The 23,040-nt window shown below is 36.5% G+C and overlaps 1 protein-coding gene across 1 annotated transcript; it reads left to right on the top strand.

Annotated features, from left to right (window-relative positions):
- The first annotated feature begins 831 nt into the window (after nucleotides 1-831).
- LOC120523207 (mitochondrial uncoupling protein 2-like) lies at nucleotides 832-22,634 on the top strand. The gene is made up of 8 exons (XM_039744276.1): nucleotides 832-966; nucleotides 4,358-4,552; nucleotides 5,067-5,262; nucleotides 12,779-12,986; nucleotides 13,595-13,792; nucleotides 15,357-15,458; nucleotides 18,852-19,032; nucleotides 22,008-22,634. The coding sequence occupies exons 3-8, from the start codon at nucleotides 5,137-5,139 to the stop codon at nucleotides 22,120-22,122; spliced, it is 930 nt and encodes a 309-aa protein (XP_039600210.1). The 5' UTR covers nucleotides 832-966; nucleotides 4,358-4,552; nucleotides 5,067-5,136; the 3' UTR covers nucleotides 22,123-22,634.
- Nucleotides 22,635-23,040: the final 406 nt, after the last annotated feature.

Below are 23,040 nucleotides of genomic sequence, written 5' to 3'. Positions count from 1 at the left end.
CTTTGTAAGGACTGCCAACAGACAATAATGACATTGTGTGCTTGGTGGTATTTAGAGCGTAAGTTTTACGAGATGCATTCTCTGGGACTGAGCTTGTTGGATTAAACTTGCAGTCGGGCTGCTTGGCCCTGGCGCTTATTCCGTTAAGGTCCGTGTTAATTGAAAGTTATGCTTTATGAAGGAATACTCGTTGCAGGAGGCGTGTTGCACGTTGATTATCCCACGCAAGTAATCTCTGCATACACCAAAATTACCCTATCAACCCATAATTGCAATTGAACAAATGCAAACGTCAGTTGTACTTGTTCACTCACTTGCCTTATAGTTACTCCTTTTGTATATTTTTCATTTGTGTGTTTTCCCGTCACCTACAGTTGATAGCTTTCCCCAAACTGACATACGGTAGCTTTGCCACTTTTAAGACGCAGATGCTTTCCCAACAAATGTCAGTCAAGACGTTCAACCAGATCCATTCAAACTGCGCCCTGCCAGCATCATTACATTGTATACGTTTGCTTTTTTAATTGCAGTCTTATCCTAATGTCCTTAATCGCTCCCCCTCCCAAGTGCCCATACGGCATCCAAATACTCAGCGTAATAAGGTGTGGTTCGGTTCTGCTGAGAGTGCAGAAGTACACAGCGGACCGAAAAGCAGTCAACAGGTCAGAGGTATGCGGTTCCGCGTTGTTTTGACATTTGCCACGAGTTATATATTCTCGAGACTTATACAAAGCCGGGGATGTTGTGCTCATTACTCAGGATGGCGTAAAACCTGCTGTAACTTGAATAACGAGACGAACTGGTGAGCCGCTTATAAATAGAGCGCCGTCAGAATGAGTGTCAGTCCTAAGTGGGACCCTTGTAAGGTCAGGCGGCACTTAAGGTCTCAGATGCAAAGGGCGCTCGAGTCTGCACACTGGGACTACTGCACTGAAGCAATCGCATCCAGAACAACAGAAACAGCAGGTACCCGTGTGTTTACGCGCGTCTGGGGACGGGCCGGGATTCGAGATGGCCGTCAATGTCAGTTTAAGATGCTTTTATAATTTTTTTAAAATCCTTTAAAGATCTGCAAATTTGTTTTTACATATGCGGATTCTCGTGCCTGGTAATTGTAAATGACAGGCACCATTATTCATTTTTCTCAGTCTCCTTGCGTGGAAAAGATGCGTTAAAGAGTTGCTTTATTATACAGTACATTAACAGCTGTACAAATGTGTTTAGAGGGTGTCATGTTCAAAACTGTTTCTCTCCCTCTCTATCCATCCATGTATTTACAGTGCCTTTTATATCTATGTCTACAAGATGGTAGTCAATTTTTCAAATCATGGCCTAATAAGTCCCTTGAAAAAGTGTGGAAGTTCCATCCATCCATTATCCAAACAGAGTCACGAGGGTCTGCTGGAGTTGTAGTCGATATTACACATAAATACAATTTGTCTAACAATAGTATTCTGAAGCTGATTTTCCCCTTAGGAGTGATATACCAGGTATTCTCACTGGGTCCCCTGCAACAAGGTGGACCTACTGTTTAAATTATTATAGCAAAGAGGTTGTTGTTTTCAATGGATTGCCAAATCAGCTTTCTTACTGTACAGGTAAGTCACTATACTGTAGACAATTTTGACAATACTATGGTGTCTGTCCACCATGAGGCCCAACCGACATTAATGAAAGCAACACACTCTGCACCCCATCAGTCCAGTGCCACATATCCAGCAACATTAAAGGAATACCCAAAAGTTACTCATTTTATTATATGTTACTTACCCTGTGTAGTTTGTAGTAGTGGCTGAGAAAAAATGGAATCTCATGTTTTCATGCAGAAAGGTTATTAAAAATGTTTATGATATAACACAAGCAAATATTGAGCAATGCTGTATAAAAGCCAAAACTTTAAAAACGTCCATTAAAAGAAAAAAAATATCACTCCAATTACCTGTGCTGCAAAATCCACATGTCAGTTACGGTATTCAGTTGTATGCTCAAAGCTTGGAAAATGCAATAGTTAAATAGATACCTCCAGAAAAATCTGAGCATATCATAAACAGGAAACACATGGGCCTGACTTTTTGAATTGAAGATCTGTTTCTTAAATAGTCACTGCAAAAATTAATTATAAGTACTTCATAACAGTAATCAATGCAGCTTCCAAGTCTGGGGCAGTACAGGCAAACATCAAAGAAATTAAAACCTTAAAAGATGTTTAGGTCAAGTAAAAACTGAAACAAGAGTGTGAAATGACTTTTAAAAGAGGTATTGTCCTCTAAATCTCATAAATCTATTAGTCACCTACCACCTTTCTTGTGATCAACATACTGCAGGAGCTCCATGATCGATCACCCAGAGTACCAATCCACATGGAGAGGATGGCGATTCAATACTTAGAATGGCAATAGAGGCGTATGACAAAACACTTATTTTTTGCATCAATCTTATTTTAGCTATATTATAAAAACACGTTTTTATTGTCTTATTTTCTTTTCAATTGTCTACCTGAAACAAAGCATTTTCCTATAAAAGAAACAGGTGGTTTACCTTAATTGCAGCATGCTCATCTCTTTCTTTGTCTTGTTCATCTCTTTCTCTTTTTATAACAGTTAATATTTACTCTGGCCACCTGCAAAATACTTCCTGATGACAACATTTTCATTTTAGCTGTTCACTTACTGTACATACCAAATACTCTATCCTTGGACATTAATTCCTTTATGCATACAATAGGCTATGATGTTTTTGTTGTTCATTTAAGAGGTAGTATGTTATAAATGTCCACAATTTCATTTTATATAGCCAATTAGGTAACTTACAAACCATAATAACAATGTTCAGAAATGTGGCTGGATATATGAAAATGTAATTTTTCTTATCATGTGTACAAGCAGGGCAAATTACAATTTAACATTAAAATTAAATGATTTAAATGGTTAACAGATCCAAACTGCACTGTGGGTAACTCTGTTAATTTGGAACAATATCATTGTGATATATTTTAATAATATTTACTATTAATATTTTTATTTAATATATTATGAAAAAATGTATAATTGCATTGGATAAAAAACAATACATCAAACATTTAGCAATATTTCTGTTTAGTTTGGTGGTAATGAAGTAAATGTAAGTTAATAGTCTGTTCACTGATAGCTTTTTTAAATTGATATGTTTAATATATTAATCCATAATTTATTGTTTTGATAATAAACATTAGATTTTTTTTTTTTTTTTTTGCATGCTAGAGGGGATGTTGTTGGTGGATGTGCATATTGTCACTTAGGGTCCAAAATTTGTACTAACATACTTGGTGTCAGACTGTCAGCCTCTTTCTACTTAAAAGTAGCAAAAAAAAAAAATGCTTTTTTTAAACATCTGACAGGTTTTTTAGAACAGACAGTCCTACAACAAATCGTAATTCTAGTTGGTACACCAGAGAGCAAGAGTACAGTCCGTATGGCTTAAGGGGTAAATTCATCAGGACCATTACTTTTTTCAGTTATAGATGTCAATTTTGATGTAACAATTACACCTGTGAAATGTGCAGAATTGGTATGATAATGTATATTGAAAACAGCAGAACAATTCAGAAACATCTGGGTGAACTTCAAATCTGGACAAACATTTGGAAAATGTGTTTTACAGTAGGAAAGTGCAATGTGTTATATATATGAATAGGTTCACCGGCTCATTATTGTTATGTGTGCAGATACAAATATTTACTTGCACCATGATCAGCAAGCAGAGTAGAAGTAGATTACCTTGAAAGTTTAATAAGTACAAGATGGGTGACACTGGCCTATATAAGACACACACCCTAGAACTGACTTATTTGTGGTGGATGTACCATTTTGATCCTTGACATTACTGGGATGCTTTAACTTTATAATATAAAGTATAACTGTAATCTAATGAGACTGCATCTTTATAGCGCTGATCATCATACTACTCAGGACTTAGCTGCTCTACAGTAGTAGCCATCACTGGACTGAGGGATTTGCCCTCCTCTGATAGACTACGTGAAATGTTGGTCTTGTTTAAAGGAGGTCTCACAAAACTATCCAAGGCATCAATAAACATGACCCAGCAGAATCGGTTCACATCAAAAGTGAAACAGAAACTTAATAGGATCAGTGAAATTAGCAGAAGTACACTCAAAAGCAAAAACCACAAATTTCATCACACAAAGGGTTGTGGAACATGTATAAAAAATAAAAAAAGTTATTAAGTTGAACTTGAGACATTGAAGGCTGAGTGAGCACAGCTTGTTTGAAAAACAATTACGCTCTAATTTCTGTTTGTTCATTCATTTTGTTTAGTGTTTCAGTTCTATACAGACTGATGTATGTTTTTCTTTTTCCAGGTTCCATACTACATTGTCGAAGAGTTTGTATCCCACTCATTGACCAAGTGCGATGATCCAAGAAAGACAATTCATTTCAATAAATGCTGGTCTACTGACGTGAGCAGAAGGGGGCTCTCTGCTTTGAAGACTGAACTCCAAGAGTGATTCAACATATGCCACATACATGAAAAAATAAACACCGAAAAGCAGATGGTGAGAAGAATCATTTTTACTTGTCTTACTGCAATTATAGGCAAATAAAGGCTCTGAATTATTAAGGGCTTGGACAAATTTTTACTTCGTAACTTGTATTTTTGCATTATAAGGCTTACTAATAAATATTGTTCAAATAAATGTTTTTAAATTGAAATAGACTAAATGTCTATTATTCATGTTTGTAGCAAAATAACAGTAACTTCAAATATTAATTACATAATAATTAAACAATAATATTTTGGGTGGTATGGTGGCACAGAGTTTGGTGCCCAGAATCCTGGCTGTTATTTCTGCATCTGGTTGCCATCTGTATGCACTCTGTATGTCCTCCCGGTGTCTGCATGGACTGGATTAAGTTAATTTCAGAGTGTTAAGTAATAATATTTTGGCTTCCATACATGTTTTTTTTTTCATAACAGCTACTATGTGTGATTTTTTTGCAGGACTATTTTATTAAATTGAATTTTTACAAATTATTTACTTATGCATTTTTCATGCTTTATAAACCAAGGTGTAGCCAGGAAGACGCCTGCTAAATTTCCAAACGCCTTAAAAGTCTAACCCACATCCTGTGTGAAGAGATGGTCGGGTTTGCTCCCACCGATGCTACTCCCTCAGCAGCTGTGAAATTCTTTGGGGCAGGATTGGCGGGCTGCATTGCCGATCTGGTCACTTTCCCTTTAGACACAGCCAAAGTGAGACTACAGGTAATGCACTGCTTTGAACCTGTCTCATGATTGACTATTTATATCTTTAGGTCACCTTTTATGATTGCTTATGCCTCTTCAGTAACTGTTACTGGTATTTCAGTAAGGGGGACATACATTAGAAAGTATTTGGATTTGTTCAGGGTAAACATCTCACATTCATTTGGTTGTTTGGTGGGCCTGCAATGTTTTAGTCTAACCTGTTCCTAAATTAGAAATTGGCACTTACTCTTAATGGAGTATATCACCTAATAAGAGCTCTTCCTGCTCAATTCTATGGGAGTTTGACTGGTTGAGCATTTGAGAAGAATAAGAAAGAGGGACAAGAATTAGAACAAAACTAATAGAGCTTTTGGAGTATAGCTACCGATCATGAAATTAATGCACATATTTGCAATGTTTCATATGAATCTATACTAATAAAAGGCAAAGCCCTCACTGACTGACTGACTGACTGACTGACTCATCACTAATTCTCCAAGTTCCCGTGTGGGTAGAAGGCTGAAATTTGGCAGGCTCATTCCTTACAGCTTACTTACAAAAGTTGGGCAGGTTTCATTTCGAAATTCTACGCGTAATGGTCATAACTGGAAGGTATTTTTCTCCATTTACTGTAATGGAGTTGAGCTCGAAAGCCATGGGGGGGTGGAGTTTCGTGTGACATCATCACGCCTCCCACGTAATCACGTGAACTGACTGTCAACGCAATGCGTAGAAAACCAGGAAGACCTCCAAAAAGCGCTGAAGAAAACATGCATTATATAATTGAGTAGGCAGCGAAACAATAAGAAGCGAGCGAGTGACATATACTACCATATTCATGAGTGCTGCTACTTCGGAAAGAAAGCACGGTGTAAACCTAAACTTTAAATTAAGTTCATAGACAGGCTGCTGCTGGCGTATCTCATGCCCACGGGTAATGCGGGATACAAGTTTAATGAGAGGACGCACGATATAAACGAGAGTTTTGATCACTTTGTAACTAAGTTAAAATTGCAGGTGAAAGGGTGTGCTTATGCAAATTCCGAGAGACTGTGTTTGTGGGGGATTGATAGTTAAGGCGGGTGGGGGAGTCACGTCATCATCTCCCCTCCCATTCATCTCATTTCGCTCTGAGCTGAGCTCTGCGGCTAACGCCGTCTTTCGAAGCAACTTCGTCACACTACCACCAAATACTCACAGAAAAATCCACAAGTTAATACACACGCTCTCTCTAAGAGTTTCTCCACACTGAATCCTCCAGGCACTACTTACAAAAGGTTACATTGACAATCGTGTTACGTTATTTTTAAAATGTTTCCTTTTCTTAGCACAAGCACAGCTGAGAAGCTTCGATGCATGTGCTCCATAACGTGTTAAAAAATAATGCATTTAATCACACTTTGCATTACAAGCAAAGGGGAGCTTTTGTCAATGCATGATTTCCTGGTACACCGATTACATTGATCAGCACATCACGATTCATTTTACCCTCGCACCACCTTAGTTTGAGAAGAAGTATGAAAAAATATGAGGTTAACACAGAATAACAGATCACCAATTCAAGCTTTATGAATAATCGATTCGCCATCAATAATTGTTTTGGTAAAGCCATCCTCCTTCCATTTTAAAATTTTTCCGCCACTAGCCATGATTAAATGAACGGTAAAAAAGTAAGAGCGAAGCGAGGGTGACTTATTTAGGCAGGTATATACAGTATATGACAGCAACACTCATGACAATGTCAATCATGTTACGTTATTATTACAATGTTTCCTTTTCTTTTTCATTACTTCTTTAACACACTACTTCTCCGCTGAGGCACGGGTATTTTGCTATATATATATATATATATATATATATATATATATATATATATATATATATATATATATATATATATATATATATATATATACACACAGTATATATGAATGACCTCCAAAGAGCACTGAGACTTTTGATATCATGAACGTGTGTACAAAAACTGGGGTCTCCTGCCCAGCGAAAGTCGAGCAGCCGGCGTGTGCGCATAGCTGTGCCGGCCTTTGAGACGCTGATTGCACTTCTGCCTTGAGTCAAAGTGAGCACTTTTAATTTTTTTCATCCTCCCCCTGAGCTATAGCCCAGACAAGTGCAAACACGGGACCCCTTTTCTACACCACTGCAAACTAATATTAAGGCGATTCGCACTTTCTTTTCAACGTATACGATTATGAGGTCGTCAGCTCGGATTATGAAGACAAGCACACGAGTGGAGGACTGACAGTGCCATCACAGCCAATTAATGGCAGGGACGTCTCACCAGTCTACACAAGACCCACAGCAACTGTCCCCAAAAGGCGATCATAACGTCAGCGAACACATCTCTCTATACTATATAAAAGAAAAGGCAACTTTCCTTTCTTTACACCTTTTATCCCAAACCAAAGCCTTTCTCTCTTAACACTGCAGAGGACACAAAACTAATTTTCTTTAATTTCTGGTAATGCCAGTAAGGCACATTACCAGAGGCAGAAATTTGAACGTTCACATAGAAAATGTAATTTCTATACCACAGCCGTCGTGTAGCGCTTTCAAAAGGGATCTACTACCGAGAGATGATCCATATATATTTTAGCTGCTGTTAGTTACTTACCTGTTGTGTTACACAGTCTTTAAAATGTAGTTTACCCGCAACCACTCCAGTAGTGCTCAATGTAGCTGTACTTCTTAAAACATTAATGTTTTACTGTTTAATAACTTATAGACTATATTTTATTATTTTTCCCTTGCCGTGACCAAAGCTATACACACACATATAGACACATACATATATATATATATACCTGTGTGTGTGTTTGTATGTATGTATATATATATATATATATATATATATATATATATATATATATATATATATATACACACACACACACACACATACATACATACACACACATATATATATAATTTGTGTGTGTGTGTGTTTATGTATGTGTGTGTATATATGTCTGGAGATTTTTTTGTTTTTTCTGTCCTCCCTGGCCATCAGACCATACTCTTATTCAATTTTAATTAGTGTTGTCTTATTTTAATTCTTACTTTGTCTTTTTTTTTTCTTTTTTTTCATCATGTAAAGCACTTTAAGCTACATTATTTGTATGAAAATGTGCTATATAAATAAATGTTGTTGTTGATGTACGAAGTCATACTAATTAATCAAGGGGGTAAATTATAAAGTAGAAATCAGTCTCCAATTAAGAGGTCAGTGGTAATGAAAATCAGTAGCTGTTTCGTGACCTAAATGAATTAGCCTTGAGCTCTTTCTTTTTTGTCATCACAGATTCTTGCAGGAAAGCCCACTCTTACTACTACTTTGACATGTAGCTTTCTTGTGCTCATATGAGCCAAACAGGGTTACAGCCAAAAATGAAGTAAAAGACAGCAACTCAGTACAGAGTAGCCATTAGCAGTCCAAGGCAGTGTAAAGACTTACATAATAAGGCATATGTCATTTGGCACCAAAAAACTGAAAAAGGTTCCTGAAGTGTTAACATCAACTGGGCTCCAGATGTCAGAGAATGTGCTGAGAGGTACATGGGTACAAGGGGTTTGAGCAAAATGTGACTGCTGCCAAACTCTCAAAACCACTGTAATCAACCATGTTTGGAAATAAACCTACATAACAGGTGATTTCCCCCAAAATTTGCAGACACTTTACAACAACAACTTATTTCTTGAATAGCCCAAAACCACACAAGGAATTCCTCAATGGGCTTTACATTTATGCTGTCTGTTTTCGCTGAATTCTGTCAAGGAATGCTGCTCTTTTGTTAATTACTTAGACAGATCTGTCTTGGAGGACCTTCTTCTCCCTTTAACACATTTCTGTAAAATCAGCTAAATGAATCGGAAAAAAATATATAAGCATAAAAAAGCAGAAACGGCTATTGACAATGTAATTTCACACTTGTAAGCTGCATACGTAAGCAGAGATAGAAAAAAAGCTACAGGCAGCTTTCACTTACTGTTCTACAAATCCAACCCAAATCTACAGTAATCACATATTGACAATGTAAGCTTGATAAGCACATAATTATCAATTACTCATGCCCCTAATGTCAGTTAAAAAAACAAAAGAAATAATAATATCAGTATCAGTGCCTTTTTCTAAGCATCCACTAATTCCATTTCTTTGTCCAACAAAGTTATCTTTGGATATGAACTTCATGGGACTGCCTTCATTTGTAAAGTCTGCAATAGGAAAAGGGTCATGGAAAAACATATTGGCATTTCCATCACATTTCTAACTCTTATTTGTATACTATATTATGCATGACATTATCACCTTGCAGTAGCATGTGCTATACTATCTCCAGCTTTCTGATTCAACTTTAGATACAATGCTTTCCAATTCCATATGTCTGAATGCCTCTGCTCTGAGAAGATACACATGATTGTTATTAATGTCCACAGGCCTTATGTAAAATTAAAATTCTAGAGTGAAATGAGCAATTAAGTCCAGTCCTTGTGCACAGCTGTTGGTGAGGTCTTTCGTTCTTACAGACATAATAACTTTGTACTTTTTGGTTGCAAGGTGTCATTTTTGACATTTCACTGGATGGATGAGCAGATAAACACGACAGATGGCACACAGCTGTCGGTGATGTCCATGCAAAGTATATAATTTGGTACTTTTGAGAGCTCTTGGTGAAGTCAGTTGCAACTGCTGGCAGTTTGGTCATATGATTTCACCAACACCCAAAACTATCTGAAGAAGAAACACAGACATGTATGTTGTAGGATGCATCCATAGCCAGGATTCCATAACAATGTTGGTTAGATATGCTACCAGCTCAACAGAAGATATTACTCACAGACTAACATTGTCCATAGTCATACTACCCAGCTATCTGCACCGATTAGTTGACCAGTGCTGTTGATGCTCAGGGATACATATTTCTCTGACTTGAGGCCATGTTCTTCCTTTTCAAGGATGGATCCTTTGACTTTTCAGACATTAAGGCAGGAGTGATTAGTTTCAGTCCTGAACTGCCACAATGACTATAGATTTTCAATTAAACCAACCTTTTATTTGTTCATCTTTAGCTTCTGCTCTAGAATGCCCCTTTAGCAAATGTTACTTAGCTCCAAGGAACAGTGTTTAAACATGGCTATTTCTGATGTTTGGGTGGACACAGCCAAAAGACTTCAGAGAAATACTATTCTATTCATAATGGTAGAAATGCATAAATTGGGGAATTCGGTAAAAGGGTATTTATAATGAAGTGACTAGCATACTGGTCTGCATGTTTCCACATTTTATATGGTAATTTGTTTTTGGGAACCACAGTTTCCATGTACAGTAAAAAAATATTAACATAAAATATTTTTGTCACCACTAAATGGTGCCTAATTGTGTGTGTGTTGTGAAATGGACTGACATCACATCTAGGGTTAATTTCTGCCTTGAACTCCGTGCTAATGGGATAGGCTACCAAAAAATACAAAATGACCAAAGCACCAGCCCAAAAAAAAAAGGTCACTATGGCCAACAGGTGTGCCTCAAGATGCACCAGATATTTTGGGATCTTCAAATGGATACTCATAGTATACATCAAGTCACTCATGGTCATGTTCTGAGATTTTTCAGGAAGACAAAAGTTAGATCTACATATTAATCATGGCGCCATGGGGGCAGTGACACGTTGCATGTTGATTATTACATGCAAGTGAAAATTTCATTGTTTACTGTACATGTGACAATAATGAGCTATAATGACCCTATATAATGAATTCACAGTAAAAACCCAGGAGTGACATGGATTATATTCTTGTGGTTTGACTACAGTGTTTGGATGACAGCTGGCAGAAACCAGTGTGATTTCTAGCTGTGTTATATTTTTCCAATACCTTTCCACTTTAGTTTCTAAAGATTTTTCATTTTTGTCCCTTCCTTCCTATTTTGGGCTGGGTCAGGGAGAGATAAAAAAAAAAAGAAAAAAGTGGTCAAGTCAAACAAGATAGGTCATTTTTATACATCTGAGGACTATATTTAAATCCCTCTAAAGACTAATTTATTAATTTTCTAAATTTTGCATTGAAATCTCCATAGATCCATCCATTTTCTGAACCAAGTTATTCCACTACAGGATCTTTCAGATTCTGGTGCAAGGCATGTCCAGCCCTGAATGAGATGCCAGTCTGTCACAAGGCATATTCATACATACTGTGCCAAAATTAATTCCCTTAATATACACACCATTTGGAGTGTAAGGATAAGTTTCAACTTCTGACAGATCCTTGAAACATGGCACTGGTTACCACTGTGCCTCTGTCCACTCCAACCAAATTTCACAATATAGTTCATATTTAGGGATCCTTCGTCAATATTTGCCAAAGCGGGTGAATATATTTACTGTTTTTGCAGTCTACTCATAAATTCAGTAGCAATGGATGCAATGCCACCTCTGAAACCCTCTGATGCTCTGCAAGTGCATGCATGCTTTTATAGTTTTCTTTCGTAAAATGCTATCTCGAAGGTAATTCAAGTGAGCACAAAAAAATGGAGACTTTCTTCAAATCTCAAGCCTAATTTGCTTATGTAGATGATGGAAATTTCTTTTTAGGTACTTTGCTTATCATTGTCACAATAATCTTTAAGCATTGCTTCTTTTTCAAACAAGTGTTATAAACTGAATCTTCATTGATTTCCTAAATAGAATCTGAGAGTGCTGCTACGATTAGTTTTGAAATTTCTTTTTTGGAAAACACTTTAAATAGCTATTGTTTATAATTAAATAATTACTATTTGACCTTCAAATGCACCACCAAAAGATACAGTGGAAGATCCAAAGGAAGGTAAAAAGTGAAGTTAACATCATTAGAATAAACTGCTGCAGCTATGCCATTCTTGATTTCCCTACTCGCCAGCCATCTCTTTTTACCTTTATCGGATTTCTCTGTCCTGAACACTCCTCTTCTGTTTGTGGACTGTTAGCAGATTGACACACCTAAAGCTCACCTTACCATTCATTCACCATACAGGCATCCAGGAAAACACATTAGCACACCTGAAACTGTGAACAAACTGAAGAAACACACGTCACAAATATAAAAGCAGATAAAAGAGAATCATCAGCACCTATTCCTACCTACCCTTTCTATGCATATGGCCATTGAGATTTTAGCTACTTGTCTGGAAACCTGTCTTACTTTCCAAATTTTTTTTTTTTTTTTTGGGCACTCCTTCTCACTATCTTTCTCCTCTCCCCACCTGGTAGGTGTTGTCTGTCTTCCTCACAGCTACTCACTCATTTGGTTTTAAATTGTGTCAGTCAGTTGACCAACTGAGTCCAGAGTTATTTTAGGTAGACAGGGATCACTTCAAACGACTCACACTCTTGATCAGGCTACAATACTGCATGTCTGAGAGATAAGGAGACATATCCATGAGGCATCCTTACTGCATTCCAAAACTGATGCTGAGGAACTTCTCTCACAGGCCTGGGGCGTCAGAGGGATTGCCTGTTATTGTATTGTTTGGCTTTTTCAGATACAAGGGGAATCTAAAGGACCAATGGGCAACAAAAGGTTTCAGTACAGAGGGGTATTTGGAACCATCACCACTATGGTGAAAGATGAAGGGCCAAGGAGTCTGTATAACGGTCTGGTGGCCGGCCTTCATCGTCAGATGAGCTTTTCATCAGTTCGGATTGGCTTGTATGATTCCATGAAACAGTTCTACAGCCAAGGGTCTGATAGTAAGTTCACATTAATGTGTGTTCTTAAAAAGTGAAAAAAATAAAGTTTAAGCCTGTATGAGATGTTCTGTTTCAGTTCAAAAATGTGTATACCATATATAAATAAGCAAACATTACATATACTGTCAGCAGGTGTACTCCCTCTACCGACTGGTATTGTTTCTTGAAGCTTAGAGCAGTAAAGTCATTTATCAAATAAAAAACCAACACAAAATACATAGATACACTCACCTTTGTGCATTTGTCACTTTTGGCTTTTCTAAAGCCAAAAAACTTTTTTTTTTTCATACTTTTTTTCATAACTTTCTTCACCAGCAGATGAATTTCTCCTCATTTTTTATTTTACTTTAATAAAAAAAAGTCTGTATTTTGAGTTTGGTTTATTTGTTCAGCACGCTTGAAATAAAAAAGTTTTTACAAAAAATGACAAAAGAAATATATTACCAAGGAAATGTTACTTGTTACCTTTACTTGATTCAGTGTCTATTTGGTGTGAAGAACAGTGGTATTTATTGCATACACATATTACATCATAATAAATGCAAGGTATTTTATTCTCCAAAAGATGGACTGTTTTATTCATTTTAATGTATCTTAATTTCCCACAGATATTGCCATTACTACTCGATTGCTTGCAGGCTGTACCACTGGTGCAATGGCAGTCACTGTGGCTCAGCCTACAGATGTCGTCAAAGTTCGATTTCAGGCTCAGGCAAGAAGTGGCAACAATATCAAGCGATACAGTGGAACAATGTCTGCTTATAAGACAATAGCTCGGGATGAAGGAATCAGAGGGCTTTGGAAAGGTAGGATACTGTTGTACTTTTCATTTTAGGTTTTATTTTTTCAGTCTTATGCTATTTCAGTACTCTTGGACACCAGTTCCATTTAACTATAGAATGGTATCTGTGTGGAATTTTTGTGTATTGCAATGCCATGCTTAGGGAGCCCCTTTCCTTTTTCATTAATTTATACATAATTTAAGTGAAACTTCACTTTCCTTGCTTGTATTTTTTACTTTTTTGATTGCAAAGATCATTTTAACTTACTTGATACAACTGCAAACAGCAGGAGAGGGGAGGTGTTGCTGAGGCTCATGGAAGCTCTTTATGTGAGGATATGTTTTTCCCACTGGCATTTTACTAACTCCTGTTGTGAATCGGTTTTTCCTTCCTGAGCAGCTATCAGATGATCAAAAGGGAAAATATTTAAATTTTACAAGTTAAAATAACACCTAACAAGTTAGATATGAAACAGTAAATTAATCGGTAATTGAGGTCATGCTGTACATTTTTTATATAGCGCCTTTCCCATGCTCAAGGCGCTTCAGAGTGTCTCATAAACAAACAGCAGGTAAATAACATTGGATACAAATGTTTCCTGAATATAACATTAAAACAGATGATACAGGATATACAAAGACATTAAATAGAATAAAAGACAATAAACCAATGTGAAATACTACATTTAATGCTAAAAGAAAGCCTTGCAAATAACATCACTTGTGATATAACACACACACACACACAAATTATACTGAGTATCTGGACACAGAGGAAGACTGAAAGAGGAGGCAGAATGTCAGGTTAAGTTCAAAGCCTTCCTAAACACATGAGTTTTAAGTTGATTTTTAAAAGAATGAATGGAGTCAGGGAATGCAAGGTATTAGGCAATTAAAAAAATTATTCAATGCTTTTTAAATGAGAGTTTTCAGTTTTTCAGATCTATTCCTGGAGTATATATGCCTGTGATATACAGTATGTAGCTATATCCTTGCTGGGGGCTGAAAACGACGATGAGTATCTAAGAACAAAGTACCACACTTTGTAAAATAGCCATAAGAATCCATTCATTTGTTTTCTGAACCTCTCAGCAGTACTATGCAGGAATCAACTAAAGACAGGGTGCCAATCCATCACTGAGGACATGTACATAAATAGATGCCTGCAGTTGGACAAAATTAAGCAGCAAGTTAGAGGTTCTGTAAAGGGCATGACACTACATTGAATGAGGAGATTTCACCTATTATAACTTGGGGATACAGGGGCTAAAAAGCCTAGCATGGACAGGGCCCTAGTCAGACACAGTGCATACTCATATTAATATGGGTTCACAGGTATTGAACAGCAGAGGAAAAAATAAGTGTTCAATTGGGTACAAGTCAGGGAAAAAACTTAAATACTTGCCAGGGAGAAGCTGTAGCTTGGTTGCTTCTCACATCTTTGTCAATGTAAACCACTCGGAGGTGGTGTCTACTATGAAAGGTTTAATTTCAGCAGCCTTGCCTATTAGCTCATGAATAAAATTATAAATAAAATAATGTAATTTTATTCTGTCTGTGCAAGATGAAAAAATGTTTTATTTTTTTAGGAACCATACCTAATATTACACGCAATGCCATTGTGAACTGTGCTGAACTGGTCACCTATGATGTCATCAAAGAACTCATCCTAAAGAATGACCTTATGACTGGTAAGTCAGTCAGCCATTCACTTATACAGCCTGCAGGAGGTGCTGCTCTGTTAACTACTATTAACAAATATTTTTGGTTAAAAGGTGCACTGTAAAGGTTTTCAAGTCTGCAACTTCCAAACCAAACTATTCTGGTACAGGGATGCAATGCAAATGAAGATAATATGTGAAAAGTATCTACAGTATATGTTAGGAAGGAATAAGTATGCATTTATTTTAAGGACTGGCCCTTGTTTGTGAAGAGCTAACCCTCACTTCTTCAGACTCGGCAGACTGACCAATCGAAACTAAAATCTGATACAGTCTCTAAGATGGTAATAGACCTCTATCAAAAGTGTACATCTCAGCTAAGCAACAATTGTTGCTTTAAGACAGAACAAACAAATCCTACCCATCCATCTTCTAAACCTGCTTTTTGCATAACTGGTCTACAGACTGCTTTTAAATTAACAAAATTTGTTTAGTATTATAATGTGTTGCTGTACTATTAATATACAGTCCTGAGTCATTTGGTATTACTCTTACTCACCAGCTCAGGTGTTTTTCCATGGCACTCTTTTTGCAAATGATAGGTAAGATTAATATGGTGAACAGAATTTACATATCAGGAAATCAAAATTTCCTAAACTTTATTCAGCTTTAAATTATTCATCAACAGCTGTGTCATTTTCACACTCATTCAAGTATATCTGTTTGGTAATTCCCCTGAAAAAAGTTAAAACTTTAAATGTTAATCAAATGTAAATGTCACCCAGTCTAGTTGTTTGTGTCAATAGCTCACTTTAAACGTTTGGGTTTTTTTTTTCAAAAACCTCTACCCAGTCTTTCCATTTTCAGTCTTATTTAATCCAATTCAGGGATACAGTACATGGGCTGGGGCCTGTCCTGAAAGGACCACCAGACCATCTCAGGGCATACTAACATTTGTCCAGAGCCAATGTGAACTCACTATTTAACTTACCTTGCACATTTTCAAATGCATGAGGAAAACCATAACACCTAGGAAAAAGCCACCTAGATAGTGCTCGGGCTCTGGGAGTTGTACCCAGGCCTCTGTGGCTAGATAGCAGCAGTGCTAACTACTGTGCCATCCCTCAGAATTATTCATGATAGAAAACTTACATGTTTATGTCCAGTCACAGCAGTAGCGTCACAATGTAACCTGACTTTTTAAAGCCAGAAATAAAAAACATTTTGAATTTGTAGTAAAGAATGTGTTAATCTGTGGTAAACTCTTGCTGGAATAAAAAAAAATAAGCAAACAAGCACTTACTGATAGCTTTTCTTAATCCTGTCCTGACGCACCTCTGTTTGTTGCTAAGTTCTTAATCACCAAGTCTCCACCTACATTTAAATAATAATAAGTTGTGATTACAAAGTAGGGTGGGGTCATTTACCAGTAAAATATGTTCATCCTCTGTTCTTCACACCCAAACAAGATTGTTATGTACACTGTGAGGAAGGGTCCAGCTAGCCTTGGTGCCACAAAGATGGAATGATGAAGACTAGTATCCCAACTGAACCCTCAGTGCTAACTATGCCATATGCTCATCCCCGTGACATACAGCACAATCCCTGAGCAATTAACATGTATTGCACAGCATTCCTTTTACAGGACTGTCCCATCAGAATACCTGGTGACTGATAGGTTAAGCCAAATGGAGTCATGTAACTTATGCTACATTGACTACCATATATATTTTAAGTCTGTTTTCCTCTTGGCAGACTTTCTTTCTACACCATTATAACCAATGATGTCTGACTGAGCAAGGGTTGGCTCATCTATCGACTTGTCAATTAAATTCATGGAAAGCATGCACAAACAACTGGAAACTGCCCATTTCGTTAATTTCAGTCGGGCCATCTTCAGCTGTCTGTCTGCTTTTGTCATGCATTTTTCTACTGTCAGGCAGAAAGTAAGGCATGTGTCAGCTCTCAACATTTTTCCTTAAAGAGGTAACATTTTGTTATGCTAATGTGATCTCATTTCCATTAAAAAGTGCAGGGCGTATGTGCCAAATAGCACAGGGAAACCTATTATTATGACTTGGATGGTGCTGAAACAGTTGCACAATTGTAAGAAAAGTCATTCAAGGGTAGATGTTTCCACTAGTTTGCATAAAACAAAACATCCAAACTGAGTTAAAAAACTGTCCAATGTGGTAGCTACTGCTTCAGAAAACAATGTGGGTTGTCAACTTATGAGCCAAGCTCATGTTTAAGGAGACAACAGAGTGTATGGCACTGGGAGAATGAGGACAGTGTTGCCATTTCAGCAGTGTTACAACTCAAATGGACTTTGAGCAATTAGTTTAAAGAAAATGTGCTTAAGCTGCTTCCTACTTTATGAGTAAGAATAAAATGGATTAATATTTAAGTGCGAAATGCTCAATTAGTTATAAACAAACTCCTTTTTTGTAAATAATGTTCAAATCTGCATAAATAAAACATAAGTCTATAGCAAGATCTCCACAGAGGACAGTTAAACACCGTGACACAATTTCTTCTAAAGTGCTACAGTTTTTGAGGCTAAAGAAGGGGCCTGAGTTGCCTCGAAAGCTTGCATATTGTAATCTTTTTAGTTAGCCAATAAAAGGTGTCATTTTGCTTGGCTTCTCTCTACATTCGTTTGTAATAATGCGATGTTTACTATTATTTTTTGGAGACTTTTGAATTTTAGTACTTTCATGATCTTTAACCTGCTTTGCTTGTGTATCGTGCCAATGTTTTTGAATTCTTTACAATGTTCTACTGTGCCATATACTCTTTGTCTTTTATTTCCAGCCCCGGGCGTGGTTATATCTCTTGGCACAAAGTTTCATCTTACTGGACTTGGAAGTATCTCTCTGAAAAAGTCACGTCTCGTCCCAGGATTTTTTTATATAATAGAGAGATGTGTGGGAAAAACAGACACTTTGTATAGCTCTGTTTTTCTTCACGGAAATATTAATTCAATTCAATTAATTTTTGCATAGCACCCTTCATGAAGTCAAGTCTCAGGTCAATTATAATAGCAAACTGTAAAACATTTACAAACAGAAACACACAAATTACATTAAGTACACATTAATTATTTAAATGATAAAATAAAATCATCCCAATATAAAGTCAATTAATATTACATTTGCCAAATAACTAGCTAACAACAAAGAAGATGAAAATGAAAATTTCTGCAGCATGATGTACACAATGGCAGCAGTGCTCCCTGCCAATCACAGCCCTAATTGTTTTAACTCAAAAAGCATGTCATCACTGGATTATGTAACAATATTTCATTTTTGTTACTTTTGTTACTTGTTTATATACTTTTTATTCAAAAAGTATGGGTGATTAATTACTCTTCAAACAAAACCGGTGTCACACTCTACATACCACCTTTTTCTTCTTCTTCAGATAACCTTCCCTGCCACTTCACATCTGCCTTTGCAGCTGGCTTCTGTACCACCATCTGCGCTTCCCCTGTGGATGTAGTGAAAACAAGATTTATGAACTCGACTCCTGGACAGTATAGCAGTGCCTTGGGGTGTGCTTTCACCATGTTGACAAATGAGGGACCCACTGCTTTCTACAAGGGGTATGTTGGTCCAAAACTGACATTTTATAAACATGGAAAAATGTAAACTACATCTCATATGTTAAAAATGGACTTCACATAATGCAGAACCGCAAAGAATGATTTGCTTTATTTTAGCATGCTCTACCAAATTCTATGTGGGTTTCTTCCCACATCCCAAAAATCCACTAATTAAACTAACTAATTATTCAAAATTGGCCCAAAATGAATGAATGTACCCTGCCGCTAGTATAGATTACTGCCTTTTACTACCTTGTACTGAAAAGAACAGATTCAATATATGCAGATGTATATTATTGATGAGGTTGCCAAACATACATAATAACTTTCCCAGGTTCATTTAATATAATTCACTATCACCGGGTTTACAGCCTTTCTAGGCAGTATTAGACACAATGTGGAACATCAGACTTATACCCAGTATACTGAATCTACAGTATGAAGCAACACTACTGTGCTATCATGTCACCAACAGGTCAAACAAGCTTTCTTTTAGTGAGCGGTATTATAAAAATGTCCAAATTACAAAATCAGAATCATATAATAATAAAGGTAACAAAGCCAGAAGCCCATCTAGAATGGTATAACAGTCCTGCTACAGTCACACATATCCAGGCAGTTTAGAGGATGTAAACAGTCTGGTAGCAGGTCATTAGTCAAAGAAATGACAATTGATTGTGTTGTTGTTTTGTCACTAGACAAAGACTTTTAAGACACAGAAAAATCATAATTGCAATTTGTGGACATTATTAAACATTGTGTGGTCTGTTAACCTGAGACTACTACATTGGCACCACTACAATACCCTTGGAAAGTGTTTTAACCTGCCACACTGATTGCAGAAATATTTACTTTGGGTCATGCTTAATGAGGGGTCTAACACTAAACTTGGAGGGCTGTAATGACACTTGATTGGTTTTTTTTTTGGATGAACAGAAGGTAGAATGCCTTGCTTCTTGAACTCCTTATTTTGTGTCACTTCATCATGCCGATCTTGTGGCTGTTCTTAGAGTACAGCGTTTCAGTCACACCACACCACTTTTTTGAAGAATCTTGCTATAAAATACATTATTCTCCTTAAAAAGACAACAGGTTAATATGTTTTGTTCACCAATGAATTATGTTTTTGTTAAGGATTAATAAGTAATGTACCGTAACACACTTAACATACTGTATATAAATCTGATGTTAAGCAAGTAGTATTAATTAATTGCACTCATCTAAATTAATGTCCACAAAAAAATAGCTATTTATATTTAACTACTTGCAGTTATTTTGTCAGAGGAGTCCCACAGAATGCCCTACTGCCTCACAGCTCAACAACCCCTAGATTTAAATCCTGGCCAAGTCACTGTATGTGTGAAGTCTCTGCATTATTCCCATCTCATTGTTTTCTCTGTGTCCTCCCATATCCAAAATGTGCGAGTTACAAGTATTGAAAACTCTAATTTGACATGGTATGAGCCCTGTGACTGACTGGCATCCCATCCTGGGTTGGTTCCTGCCCAATATCTGAAAAGGCCAAGATAGGCTCTGTTCCTCACAATCCATAGAATTAACAGGTTCAGAAAATGGATGAGAGAATGAAAGTCCCACTAAAGCCAGACCCTCATTTACATGGGAGCCGCAAGGCAAAACACAATGCATACAATACACATAAGAATTTGTACCATAGTCTTGTAATCCTATAAGGAATATAAATCTAAACCGATATTCTGAAATAAACATTTTTAAATTGAAATTCATAAAGTCACAAAATTAATTCATCAAGAAGTATCATTAGAGACATAACGTAGCTACTAGTTGACCCTCAAAATGGCAGGCTCTTTTGTTTTAAAAAATTCAGGGCAGCGTTTGAAACAAAAGCATTTGTATAAATACTGTTTTGTCTTGGTAGAGAAATATATTGTTCTGCTTTCCCCTTTTGTATTATTTAATAAGTAGCCTTTGTCAGAATGCCTCAAATATCCCAGACTTACCACTATTTATAAGGTATTATAGTATATAACTTCTCCCCACCTTCCCTTCTACATCTATAACCTCAGGCAATTAGGTGTAGTAAAAGACAGGCAGGAGTTAAGTTACAATTTCAACAATGTATTATTGATAGTATTCATAAATAATAACAATATACAAAGTACATTTGAATACTGGCAAACATACAACCTGATTAAATGGTGATGTGTAGTTTCAGGTGGCACACACACTTGTTAGTTACTTAAAAATTACTCTAGTTAAGGCATCATTTGTGGTCAGCTTTCTTCAGAACAGGCCGCATGCCTGTCTCAATATGGCTGCTGAGTTGTGCTCTTCATTGTGTTGTTCTTGTCAGTTCATGGTGTGAGATGCTTCTTCATCAGATGTTAGTAAGAGAGAGAGAGTGAGATTAACCAAGCAAATTTTATAGATGTTCTGTCCAAACCCTACAGCTAACAGGGCGTTGTGGTACTTAAAGGCTTCTGATACAAGCCAATTCCAAACAGCCATACTTCAGACCAATGGGGAAATAGAACATCTTATCACCTGCCATCCACCAAAACCATTTATTGAGGTAAAGCTTGGCAGTTAGGCAACCTGGCTTTGTGTAGGGGATGAGAGAGAGACTCTAGCAGAGAAACATTTGTTTCAAGCACTTACCCTAACTCTGTCATAAAATTCACTTTTCTAACTTAGTTTTGTCTAAATTACAAAATAAAGGCTTACAAAATATTTATTATATTATATGCAAAATCTCACATCACAACAAATACCAAGCTAAAATCCCCCATTATATCATTCCAAATTTCAGTTAACTTACTTTAGATGTCAAGGTCAATGTACATTCTGGAATGTTATACCTTATAAATTCTTTAATAAATTTTAGAACACAGACTTAAGATGAGCTTCATGAAATGAAAGACTGAAAACAGCTGTTAAACTTCCTGACAATGATGCTAAGCCAATGATTTATATTTAATCAAATATTTTTTTAATAGGTTTATGCCTTCCTTTCTTCGACTGGGATCCTGGAACATTGTGATGTTTGTGTCTTACGAGCAAATCAAGAGAGGGCTGATGAGAGCACAACAGTCCTGGGAGTCACCATTTTGAGGCTGATTATGTGCAGAGGGCTAAACTAAAAATGGACATAATCAAAAAGCCAAAGCACTTTTGAACTGTTTTGATATGGTGTTTCTACTGATAAAGATCCCTGCAGTTTTTTTTTTTGTTTTTTTTTTTTTAAATCGCTGGGCGATTGGACTCATACGGTGGTACAAGATTTTTTATTTATTAAATTTGTAAATATTTTGTATGTTAAGTAAATGACTTAAATTTTCATAAATGAATGTTTAATCAAATAATTCAAATGTTTCTACCAAAACAAAAATGTAGTTCTTTTTTAATCCGTAAGTCCTTATTTTAACAAACAAAAATAGCACATACCTTGTTCATCATCTCTTTACATTTGCACAGTTCTCATAGTGATGCACAGATGGGTAGTGACTTACTAAGATCTGAGAGGAAATCACTGGTGGAGTCTGAACTAGAAAGCATGTGGCCTTTGTTTCAAAACCTTACCTGTATTTAACTTTGGTTCAATTAAACTCCATTAGTTTATTCTATTCCTAGGCTCTCTGCTAAGGCTTTCTTATTCACTAGACATACTATTTCAGAAAAATGGATGCAGTATCCAGGAAGCTAGGCAAGATTTTTGAGAAATATGATTAAAATATTTATTACAGACAGAATCCTGTCCGCTAAGCTACCATTTAGCCTTACACATTCGGCATCCCCAACATGATAGGACACAAACAGCTCCTTTTGATTCAACACCTCAGAACACTACATAACTCTTTCCACTGCAGACATAGCTTTAATAGAGTTTGTAACAGGAGTGGGTGCCCTAATGTTATCTCACTACAATTAGAATAATGCCAAGGAGAGTGTTTATTGTCAAAAAACACAATGGATTGGTAAGCAAAGTGAAAACACAAAGTCCAAAATGAAATAGAACATAAAAGAACCCTG

Source organism: Polypterus senegalus, chromosome 2 (assembly GCF_016835505.1).
Source record: "Polypterus senegalus isolate Bchr_013 chromosome 2, ASM1683550v1, whole genome shotgun sequence".
NCBI lineage: Eukaryota > Metazoa > Chordata > Cladistia > Polypteriformes > Polypteridae > Polypterus > Polypterus senegalus.
Note: the sequence above shows the minus strand (reverse complement) of the source record. Positions and strands in the feature narration are given on the sequence as shown.